The sequence below is a fragment of the Carcharhinus amblyrhynchos genome, chromosome 11, assembly GCF_965287045.1.
Source record: "Carcharhinus amblyrhynchos chromosome 11, sCarAmb.v2.hapA, whole genome shotgun sequence".
Taxonomy (NCBI): domain Eukaryota; kingdom Metazoa; phylum Chordata; class Chondrichthyes; order Carcharhiniformes; family Carcharhinidae; genus Carcharhinus; species Carcharhinus amblyrhynchos.
The window spans coordinates 50,044,895-50,057,138 of record NC_137334.1 but is presented as its reverse complement, the minus strand read 5'-3'; the positions used below and the strand labels follow the sequence as shown (position 1 = coordinate 50,057,138).

General features: G+C 41.9%; 1 protein-coding gene across 1 annotated transcript in view; it reads right to left on the bottom strand.

Annotated features, from left to right (window-relative positions):
- Positions 1-7,520, bottom strand: part of LOC145350124 (ropporin-1-like) — a 35,847-nt gene extending 28,327 nt beyond the window's left edge. Inside the window, exon 1 of the mRNA XM_080199059.1 lies at positions 7,408-7,520. Within this exon, the coding sequence (XP_080055185.1) occupies positions 7,408-7,520 (113 nt within the window). The remainder of the gene's footprint in view (positions 1-7,407) is intronic.
- Between the last annotated feature and the right edge of the window lie 4,724 nt (positions 7,521-12,244).

The window sequence follows — 12,244 nt, the reverse complement described above, 5'->3', positions numbered from 1 at the left end:
GGAAGATGCTGTTAGACCTGCTGAAATTTCCAGTATTTTCTGTTTTTGTTTCAGGCTTTATCTTGAGTTTCACTTGAACTTTCTTCGTTGAGTCTAGTGTCTCTTCGAGTACACTCTTGTGTTTATCCAGAAGGTGTTGTAGGTCTGTTTTGGCATCGACCAATCTGTTGACAGTCAAGTTTAATCTTTTCAACCATGATCTCCCAAATAGAGCTGGAAAATTACCATGAATCACATGGAGAGGCAAGTCTTCTTTGTCCATTCAATTCTGCATTGAACATGATGTAACCTTTTAAAGGCATAATCCCTTCCATGTATGTCTTAAAATCAACTCAGTTGGTTTTAAAGGAAGATGCTTCAGCTTTTGTTAGTATGTAGTCTCAGGAAGTAAAGTTACAGCAGCACCAGTATCAACCTTCATCCTAATAGATAGTTCACTTAACTTCGGATTCACCCAGAGTCTATGTGATTCACTTTGTACGGATAAGATATTCAATTGGAGCTCTTCATCATATTTCTGCACATCCTGTTGTTCACAGTTGTAATTCTTTTCAACCATATATATTTTTGTAGAATTCAACTTGTTCTTTAAGTTACACAGATACTTCTTCTGAATATTGTTCTCAGGAAAAGCTGGTCTAGCCCAACACTCTTTTGCAATGTGAGCCATTTTGCCACAATTCTTGCATTGACTATCCTTGCCCTGGCATTCATTCACTGAATGGCCCATTTTCACACATTTATGACATGCTTGGTGCTGTTTTGACTTCTTATTCGCAGTTCCCAACTTGTGGATTTTCATTCCTGCACCAATTTATGAAACCTCATTCACAGCCAATTGCATTGACACTGTGATTGCTATTGTTGTTAAAGTCAAAGCATTTTCAGTAAGGAATCTTCTTTGGGTAGCTTTATTTTGAAGAGCATAGACAATCTCAAGGAGAACATTATGCCAGCCTTTTTAAAGGTGCCACAAACTGGGCAATGCTTTCACCGTCCACTTGATTGCTTCGGTGGAACTTGAACCGTTTAACAGTGATCAGTGGCTTTGGAAAGATAAACATAAGAACATAAGAACATAAGAAATAGGAGCAGGAGTAGGCCATCTAGCCCTTCGAGCCTGCCCCGCCATTCAATAAGATCATGGCTGATCTGTCGCTGCTCAGTTCCACTTTCCCGCCCTCTCCCCATAACCCTTAATCCCCTCTCTTATCAAAAACCCATCAACCCGCGTCTTAAAAATATTTAGCGAGGCAGCCTCCACCACTTCAACGGGCAGAGAATTCCAGAGATTCACCACCCTTTGAGTGAAGAAGTTCCTCCTCAACTCCGTTCTAAACCGCCCCCCTTTTATCTTGAGGCTGTGCCCCCTAGTCCTACTGTCTTTTTTGAGCGGGAAGAGTCTGTCCACCTCTATCCTATCCATCCCATTCATCATCTTATATGTCTCAATGAGATCTCCCCTCATTCTTCTAAACTCTAACGAGTACAAGCCCAGTTTATTCAGCCTCTCCTCATAGCTCAACCCCCTCAACTCCGGTATCAGCCTAGTAAACCTCCTCTGCACTCCCTCCAAGGCCAAAATATCTTTGCGCAGGTGCGGCGCCCAAAAATGCACACAGTACTCCAGCTGCGGCCTCACCAATGCCCCATACAGCTGCAGCAAGACCTCCCTACTTTTATATTCAATCCCCCTCGCTATGAAGGCCAGCATCCCATTTGCCTTCCTGACCACCTGCTGCACCTGCAAGCTGGGTTTTTGCGACTCATGCACAAGGACCCCGAGGTCCCTCTGCATCATCGCCTGCTGCAGTTTTTCGCCCCGTAAGTAATAGTCCTTCCTACCATTCTTCCTACCAAAGTGGACCACCTCACACTTGCCAACATTAAATTCCATTTGCCATTTCCTGGCCCATTCGCCCAGCCTATCTAGATCCTTCTGCAGACTCTCCACACCCTCCGCACAATTTGCCGTTCCCCCAATCTTGGTGTCATCAGCAAATTTCGACACCCTACACTCGGTTCCCTCCTCCCGATCATCTATATAAATGGCAAAAAGCTGAGGCCCCAGCACCGACCCCTGGGGCACTCCACTAGTCACCATCCGCCAATCCGAATAGCACCTGTTGACCTCCACTCTCTGCCTCCTATTTGACAACCAATCCTCTATCCACGCTAACACCCTACCCCCAACTCCATGTCCCTTGACCTTCTGCAATAACCTCTTGTGAGGTACTTTGTCAAACGCCTTCTGAAAATCTAGAAAGACCACATCCACCGGCTCTCTCTATCCACCGCCCTAGACACATCCTCATAGAACTCCAGTAAATTTGTCAGACACGACTTCCCTTTAATGAAACCGTGCTGCGTCTGCTCTATCAAGCAATTCCCTTCAAGATGCCTCGCAATTTCCTCCTTAATGACAGATTCTAACATTTTACCTACCACAGACGTTAAACTAACCGGCCTATAATTCCCCGCCTTTTGCCTGGCACCCTTCTTAAACAACGGCGTAACATTAGCCGTTTTCCAATCATCCGGCACTTCCCCAGAATCCAGCAACGTCTGGAAAATAACCACCAAGGCATCCACTATAACCTCCGCCATTTTCAGAACCCTCGGATGCATTCCATCCGGTCCTGGGGACTTGTCCACAATCAGCCCCTCCAGTCTGTCGAGCACCGCCTCTCTAGTAACAGTAATGTCATTAAGACCCTCCAGTCCTACCACCTTTCCATCGCTAACACCTGGCAAATTATTCACGTCCTCCTCCATGAAGATCTTTGTCAAGTTATCATAAGTTTCGGTCCTTGGCTTTGTTGGGTGAACCAAGCTGCTGAGCAAATTGAAGATTTTACTCCCAATTGTACTGACAAAAGTTAGTACGAGCAACTCGTTTTCAAATTTGTTTGCACGTACAAATTACTGAAACTGCTCTGTATAGGAACTCCATGATTCATTTTCTTAATTGGAAAGGCCCACTGATCCTAATTGATCCACTATTTCTTTTGCAGGCACCAGTGGCTTGAGACTGCTCAGTATATATGTTTTAGGTATCTTGCCAGTACTCCTTTGTTACTCTGGAGACCATTGACTTGATGTTCTTTTTTCAAGTGACCCCAGCTGTACAGCAAAGCATCACTTATTTTTAAATATGCCAGATACTGCCTGGAATCTCATCTTTCTCTGACCAGAAAAATCCCCTATTTTGAAACTACATAGACAGCATCCACCCTTATTCACGTGCACAGTGAGTCTCTCACCCTGCAGCTATGTATTGCAACATGCAGCTTAGACAAGTCTGCCCTATATTTTTTCCCCAGTAAGAAATGCAAATATTTTCCGCCTTTTCTTTCCTCACTGGCACTTCAATCTTTAATCCTGTTGTTGATTTTCCCTAGCCTTATAGTATTCGGAGTTCAAGGACCACACATTTCTTTTTTCTATTTAGGATTTTTAATCAATGTGCTCATCAAACAAAATCCAGACTCATTGCCAATTTTCTTTTTGTAATGCCCTAACTTTGTTAGGGGTTGTTGGTTTTAAATAAAAAGAACATATATGGTTTGTACATGTAGATTCAAAATAACAATATCTAATGGTCTCATGATCAAGTCATGTGACCTCTTAACATGATCATGCAACTACTTAAATATCTAACATAAAGGAGCAGTGGACTCCCACTTCTTTGGTGCATGCCAGTCTTGCTGTCTGCCAAGGCTTAGTTACAGGATTCCCCCATGAGGTGCATTGCCCTCTCATCAAAGTGGGTAAGCATTCTAATCTTGGGTATCCCCCCTGCTTGTTTTCTGCTACTCTCTAGAGCAATGGGTGATCTTCGCCTGCAGGGACATAAAGATGACATTGTGAAGTAGTTGTCTGGCAGGTATGGTGGAGAGGGTTTACATCAATTTGTATTTATGGGCATGGCCCCCAGGGATTGAGGGATTGTGAGGGGCATTGCTGGAGGGTGTTGGTGAGCCCCTCTGAGGTAGATGCTGGTTGGGAGAGTGTTGAGTGGCATGAAGGTGGAAGATGAATGAAGAGGGGCCAGAGGTCAGGGTGGAAGAGATGCCAGGGCAAACAGGTGGCTGCTCACCCTTGCAGCCCATCTTCTTGTGACATTGTAAGTCAGAGTCCTTGTCACGCTGCTGGTGCTTACAGCCTCCCTCACTGCCTCCAGGCTGGTTTGAGGACATTGGGTGTGGGCCTGCTCCAGGGCATCCAGAATGCAGTCCAAGTCCAAGAGCAGGAACCTTGGAGCTCTTTCCTTTCTGACATCTTCTTGTCTGCAGTAACAGGCAGTGTTGTGGGGAGTGTTCATATGGTGCTTCCGCTCTTCAAGGACTCAGGGTTGCTTCCCAATTCCAATAAATCACTTACCTGGGAAATCGGGAACAGCGCAATTCATGTGGACGGAGAAACGAACCATTAACATATGTTAAGTGACCTCAGCAGTGCTGCTAGCACCTGCGTGAAACACTCATGGTTTTCTACCAGCAGCAACACTTCGATCTTTTTCTGGAGAATCATGGCCTATGTCTCAACAAAGTTGCCTCTCATTCTTTTAAATTCCAATGAGTACAGGCCCAATCTCCTTAACCTCTCTTCATTAGAAAATCCCACCATATCTGGGATCAACTTAGTCAACCTTCTCTAGACTGCCACTAATGCCAATATATTTTTTCTCAAATAAGGGAACCAAAACTGTTCACAGTATTTCAGGTGTGGTCTAGCCAGTGTCTTGTACAATTTTAGCAAGATTCCCTATTTTTATACTCCATTTCCTTTGAAATAATGGTCAACATTCCATTTGACTTACCTATTACCTGCTGATCTTGCATATGAACTCCCAAATCCCTCTGTGCTGCTGCAATTTCCTGTAGTGTTTCTCAATTTAAATAATATTCAGCTCCTTTATTCTTCCTACCAACATACCAACAACATACATCATTTTCTGACATTATATTCCATCTCACCTAGCCTGTCTATATCCCTCTGTAGTCTCTGTGTCATCCACACCACTTGCCTTCCTACTTCTTTTGTGTCATCTGCAAGCTTGGCAAGTTTGTTGTGGTAGTTCATTCACTTCCCATATCCGAGTCATATATATAGTAAATAATTGTGGCCCCAGCACTGATTCCTGTGACACTCCATCCTGAAAAGGTTGCCATTCTGAAAATGCCCCTCTTATCCCAACTCTCTGTCTTCCATCAGTTAATCAAGCTTTTATCCATGCTAATATATTACTCCCAATACCATAGGCTCTTATCTTATTAAGTAGCCTTTTGTGTGGCACCTTATCAAATGTTATTTTGGAAATCTGAGGATGTTACATATACTGGTTCCTCCTTATTTATACTGCTTGTTACCACTTCAAAAAATTCTAATATAGTGTCAGGCATGATTTTCCCTTCATGGAGCCATTCTGACTTTGCTTGATTATATCATGCATTTCTAAATGCTCTGTTATTACATCCTTTATATGGACGCTAACATTTTCCCAATGACAAAAGAAAGCTAACTCATTTTAATTATTAAAAATCAATCTTTTCTATAGAATAAAATATAAATTGCTTACTGAATAGTGTTTAGATAATGTTGCTTTCAGTTTTTTATTACATTTAACGTCTTAAAATTTGAAATTTTATTATGTGATTCTTCCATCAGCCATTGAAAATCTGAACATCTTTCCAAAAGTTATCAGTCTTCACAGGACTCATAGCAGGAAGGGTAAACAAGTAGCAGATGCAATTTAATAAACAGAAGAGTGAGGTAATGCGTTTTGGCAGAGCGGAAAGAGTGGGACAATATAGATTCATTGGGACAAGCCTAAATAATAGGCTGGCATGGAGGATCTTGGCTGTGTGCCATCTTTGAAGGGGGCAGGGTATATTGAGAAAGTGTTTAGTAAAGCATATGGCATCTTGGGCTTAATAAATAAATAGAAGCTTGAGTACAAAAGTCAGGAAATAATGCTAAATCTTTATAAAACTCTGGTTGGGTCATAACTAGAGTATTGCACATTCAGTTCAAAAAGCTGTGAATGAGAGTCCTTGACAAGGTGCAGAGATTTACCAGAACAATTCCAGGGATGAGGTATTCTAGTTTTAAGGTTAAGCTGGAGAAATTGGGGTTATAATTCTTGAAGCAAAGGAAATGAAGGGGACATTTGATAGATTTGACTCATTATGACAAGTTTGGACAAGATAGAAAAGTAAAACCTGTTTCCCACTGAGGGATATTTATCTGGTTTTGGGCAAGAAATGCAAAGTGAATGTCAGGAAGAACTTTTTTACACAGGGAGTAGTAATGATATGAAACTTGCTGCCTGTAAGAATGATGGAACCAGAGATGAGCAATAAATTCAAAAGAAAATTTGATTGATGCTAATTGCTTCACAGGGAGCCAACATAGACTTGATGGGCTCAGTGGCTTCCTTTGTGCCATCAATGATGCCAAGACTCTATATGACAAATCAGAGGGTGGCAACATAACCTATCTACATGGTTAATGACTCTGGTGTGCAACCTATACATGTCAACGGCATTCATAAAGTGAAAGCCATGCTACCACTTGAAATACAATAGGGTAGACCATTTAGCTCCTTAAATAATGTTTCCATTGCCTAGATTTCCCTAGGTAAGTTCTACAGTATTAGGCTAAATGCATGCTATGAAAGCTGCTGCGTACTGCACAACCTCACCATCATGACAGCACCAGCTGAGGAGGAGGAAGAGGTGGATAAGAAGGAAGAGACAAGGTTACTAACACCATCTCTTTCAGTCCAGGCTGTCTGTGATCAATTCATCCAACTAGGATATCTGTAAATGCAACTTCAATTTCCAATCAGCAATAACTCTACACCTAATCTTCCTACTATTACTGACCATCACAGTATCTGCTTAGTATCTGATGCAAAATTAAAAGCCACCACAAAATAAACCTTCAAAACCAAATTTAAAAGTCAAGCCATACCATATTGCATATTGCCTATAATGTTCAACTAATCACCCTTGTGCTTTCCCTTAGTCCATATCTTCCACGTGCCCTTGCATGGAAGTTCGAGTGTTTCTCCTGTAAAGTGGCTGCAGCATGTTTGCCAGCACCAATGGTTGACCTCAAGCAATACCTTATTTGATTATATACCAGCTGAAGACGAGATAGGACAGATCATGTCCTCTTATATTTTCTGTACTATGCACTTGTACATCTGATTATTCTTGCTGCCTCTTTTAAATTGGTGAAGTGACAATCATGTCCGAAATCATGGCAAAGTCTATGCTTTTCAACCATATTTATCACATAGGAAGGTTGTATGAAGGCCAGAGCCTCTAGGGGATACATGAGGAAGAGATTAAGGTAAAAAATACATTCTAAAAAACTTAGCTTACAAATGTAACCTACTCTGTAGACCATTGAATAATATCTGCTGGCTGAGCCCTGATGCAGTCTTTGGTATACTGTTTCAGGATATCGGGAAGTTGTGTTACAGCTCCAAATTTCTGTGAAGAAGGCATCCTTGCCACTCCTATGGGAAATGTTGAATTAAAAATTAGCCATATGAATAAAATATGTCAAACAACTAAAGTAAATGGTGATTTCGCAAACTGTAAGATCAGTGCTGTACCTACAGGCACAGTTGCCTCTGATGGAAATGCTACTCTATAAAATAAATCTTATCCCAAACTTCATGTTCAGAATATGTCATTAGCATTTTTTCAGAGGTAATTTTAAAGTCCAACTTTAGCTTTTAGTTGATACAAATCATGTGTAATAACACCTGGACATCCTTCACCTGGCCTCAACAAGCTCAGGATGGAAATATTTTAAAAATATGTATTTATACATTGCAATAGCAAGTTAAGAGCACAATTAAAAAGAAACAGGGCCAATTCCTCAATCAGGAGGAGGCAAAAAGGGAGGAAAATGGTTTGCATTTTCGGTGCTCCCAATATCAAAGTTCAGAATATTCGCTAAGGGTTGCAGAGGAATATGTAGTTGGAAAGGGAGAATCCAGTGGTCATGATTCAAGTAATGATAACAACAGGTAAGACTAGGAAAGGAAGTCTGCATAGAGAGTATAAGGGGCATCAAATTATGAAGTAGAATTTCAAAAGTAATAATCTCTGGAAATCAGGATCTAGAAACAGTTTGTGTAGAGAAGATAAATGATAAAGGCAAGAAGTCACTTGATGGACTGATGTACAGGCCTCGTAACAGTAACCACACAGGCCATAAAGAAAGAAATAATGGGAGCTTGTCAGAAAGGTACAGTGATAATCACGAGGGATTTGAATCAACATAGACTGGAAAAATCGGATGGGAAAAGGTAGCCCAGGTATGGAATCTGTGGAATGTTTTCAGGATAATTTTAGCACAGCACATTCTGGCATCAACCAGAGAGCAGGCTATATTGTGCAATGAGATAGGATTAACTAATGACTTCATAGTGGATGGCATGGTGGCACTATGGTTAGCATTGCTGCCTCACAACACTAGGGACCCAGGTTCGATTGCCGGCTTGGGTCACTGTCTACGTGAAGTCTGCACATTCTCCCCGTGTCTACTTATTCGTATGTCATCATGTCTCAACTTCCTGAAGTCTATTTGATTTCAAAAGTCTCTGTTTAATACCTGCCAAGTGGTTGAAGCACAGAGATCCCATCATGCTGCATTGTCATTTGTTGCAAGGATTTTTGTGCTGCTGTCTTCAACCAGCAAGTCATCTGGACTGAACTCTGCCACAAAGGAAACACCCTCTGGATTTTGATTTTCTGGACTCTAGAAATCATGTGGACTAATATTCATTTCTGTTTTTATCCATACTTGTAAAATTCCATCTTTTCTAACCTTCCCCCTCTACCATATACGTGTGTGCACATGCAAGCATGTGTGTGTGTTTGTGATGTTCAACTCCTATGCCAGGGATAATAAAAACATAAAACAGAAACAAAATAGCCCTGATAACTTATCATCCTTGAATATTGCAGTAATTATATATTCAGCCACTGAAATTGACATCACTCAAAGATACAGGGTGCAATCTTACCTACTCTTCACACCACATTCATGCTGCAGCAAGGCTGGAGAACTGCAGCTGGATGGGAAAATCCTGCTGGTGTGAAACGCGATAAGATTCCAGCTACGGTGTTAGTTTTCACATGTGCACTGACGACCTCCAACTCTAATTCACTATCATCTTACTCATCTTGCTAAGGTAAGAGCCTTTCTAACATTCAGTATTTGAAGAACAGAAATCTCCTCCAATTAAATATTGGGAAGATTGAAGATATTATTTTCAATCTGGCTCCAAATTCCATTACCTAGCTACCAACTCTAACCCTCTCCCTGAGATAAGCCAGTCAGTTTGTGAGCTGATATTATTATTTGATCCTCTGATGAGCTTCCAATCTCACGTGTGCCATCACTAAGACCACCTATTTCCACCTCTATAACATCACCCAACATTGTGAGCAACTTTCTGATGAGAATTTGTGTATATTTGTCTTGGATCACCGGTGTGCAAGGTGGTACAGCTTTCTGTCAATTTTTGTACATAAGTGGACACACTGTGTAGATTATCGAAAGACATACGACAGCAACAAAGAGAAGAATATGCCAAAGATTATGATACCAGACGACAACCTTGTTTGACCCCACTGTAGATCTCAGGGGATCATACCCATTATGTTGTCATGGAAAGAGAAGCTCACATTAAACAGCTTCGATAGGCAGTCAGTTTTTTCCAGCAGCTTGAATAGACTAGCTCTGTTCACATGATCGAAAGCCTTAGCAACATTGATGAAGACCATGCATAGTGGTAATGTATAGGTAATATATAGGAGAAAACTGCATTTCACATGCAGCTGCCAGACTGAGGTCATTTCAACTGTAGACCTTCCAGTTCTGAAACTACACTGAGATTCGGGGTATTTGCGTTTGGCCTGATTCTGCAGTGAGAGAAGGGCAACACTGGCAAAGGTTTTCCCATGTTGCTCGACAGTGAGATGCCTCCGTGGTTGTTGCAATCGCTACCCTTCTTCTTGTGCAGGGTCTCAATTTTTGCATCATGCGTATTCTGGGGCTTTTCTTCCTCTCTCCAACAGAGACATTTGTGTAAGTGCTGCAGAAGTACCAGTTTCCCTTGCTTGACGCATTCTGCTAGTATGGCATTATCACCTGCAGCTTCTGTAGGGTAAAGTGGCAACTGGTCCCTCCTGGGACCTCCAAAAGAAGCAAAATATGAAAATGGAAGACATTAACACAGACAACTGGGAGACAGTTGCTGCTAGCTGTGAACTCTGGAGGCCAACTGGAAGGGTATTTGAAGAAGTGAGAAGAAATGAAATGCTCAGCTGACTGAGAAGGAGGCCCAGGGAAACACAGGCCAGAAAATTGTAAATCTTCTCACCCCACTATATTTCTCTGCAATAAATGTGGCAAAGACAATCATGCCAGAGTGGGGCTCCTGAAATATCTATGCTCCTCTAATTCTGACCTCTTCTGCATCTCCAATTTTAATTATTCCACCAAAGGTGGCCATGCCTTCAGTTGCTCAGGATCCAAACTCTAAAATACTCCTCCGATAGCTCTACATCTCTCTACCTCTTCTCTTTAGATACACTCCTTAAAATTTACCTCTTCGACCATGCTTTTGGTCATCTGGCCTGATTTCTCCTTTTGTGTCTAGGTGTCTTACTTTGTTTTATACACGCCTAAAGGGCGCCTTGGGATGTTTCATTAAATAAAAACACTATACAAACTGTTCATTTTGATGAGTTGAAGATGCCTATGCATGATGTTTTTAATGTGGAGTGACAATGCATGCTGACGATCATTCAGTCCAATGGCAAGAGGATTCCAAGATGATTGATGACAAAACACGACTATAAGACATCAGCATGGTTTGTGCACAATTTTACACTGATGCACATGAGGTCGCAGGGATCCACCCGTATACACCCCACCTTCACCTGCTCCTGTATCTCCCATACCCCTACCAGAATCTCTCTGCAATATCCCCTCACCCTCCCAGGTTATTGCTGTAGTATCCATCCAGTCGACCCCTCCTCCCGGGCCCACCACTCTGCCAGACTTTCCCTTACTCCTATAGGACCCCTTAATTCCTCTGCTGAGGCCAGCTCAGCACCTTCTCCACCCACAGCCCCCTGCTCTTATGTTGTTGCTCAGAGCAGAAGTGCCTTCTCGATATTGAGAATAATCCAGGAATTTGAAGCCAGGCTTGAAATCTAGGTTTACCAGGATCTTATCCATGAGTCACAAATAAAAAATGTATCAGATTCTCTACAGAAGCAGAGTGCTGTGTTTATTCCAATGTATTTAGTGCATAAACTGATCTGGATCAAGTAAAGTCCAGACATTTAAGTCACAAGTTAGGTCAGGGAATGAGTTTGAATCATCAGACATTCACATTAATAGCTAACTCGAAGTTTGGGTTAAAATGAACCCAAGGTTAGAATCAGGGAAATTTAATCAACAGAAGTGAGGATTGAGAGGGGGGTAAAGAGCAATGGATGGCAGCTGATGAAACTCCCTAGGGAGCTGACTGCACAGGAGCCTTCTTGACAAAAAGGATTTGAAAAACAAGTTCTCAAACCTGAGACTGAGGTTAAGGGTTATTAGGTGGCAGTGATCACAATGCTCCTGTATGTTTCTAAGACTTGAAAACCATAAAGCAGTCCCCTCAAAGCACTGGAGAAGTACTATCAATGGTAGCTTTACAAAATGCTCCAAATCCGATGGCAAGAAAGATAGACCAACAACAGTAACATTCTCTCCTGAGACCACATACCAATCATTGAGGTGTTAATCACTCAAAACCAGCTCTATAGGGAAGGACATGTCACTCCTAAGCCTGACACCAGACCCCAAAGCAACTGCTCTACTTGGAACTCATTTGTTGTTGAAGATTCCTAGGAGGCCAGCAGAAATGCTTTAGGGATGTCACAAAGTATCCCTAAAAAAATCAAATATCTTCACCGATTGACAGAATTTCCTGGCTTGTTACCAACCAAAATTGAGAAGGCTCATTCAGAAAGGCACTGAACACATCAAGAAACTTCATTGGGAACATGCAAAGGCAAAGTCAAGGCATTGGAGAGAGCACACAACCTCAAAACAGCTCATATACTCAACCTGTCAAGCACTAACTGCTTTGCATGTGGCAGGGTCTGCATGTTACATGATGGCCATCTTAGCCATCTCAGAATCCATCAAAACA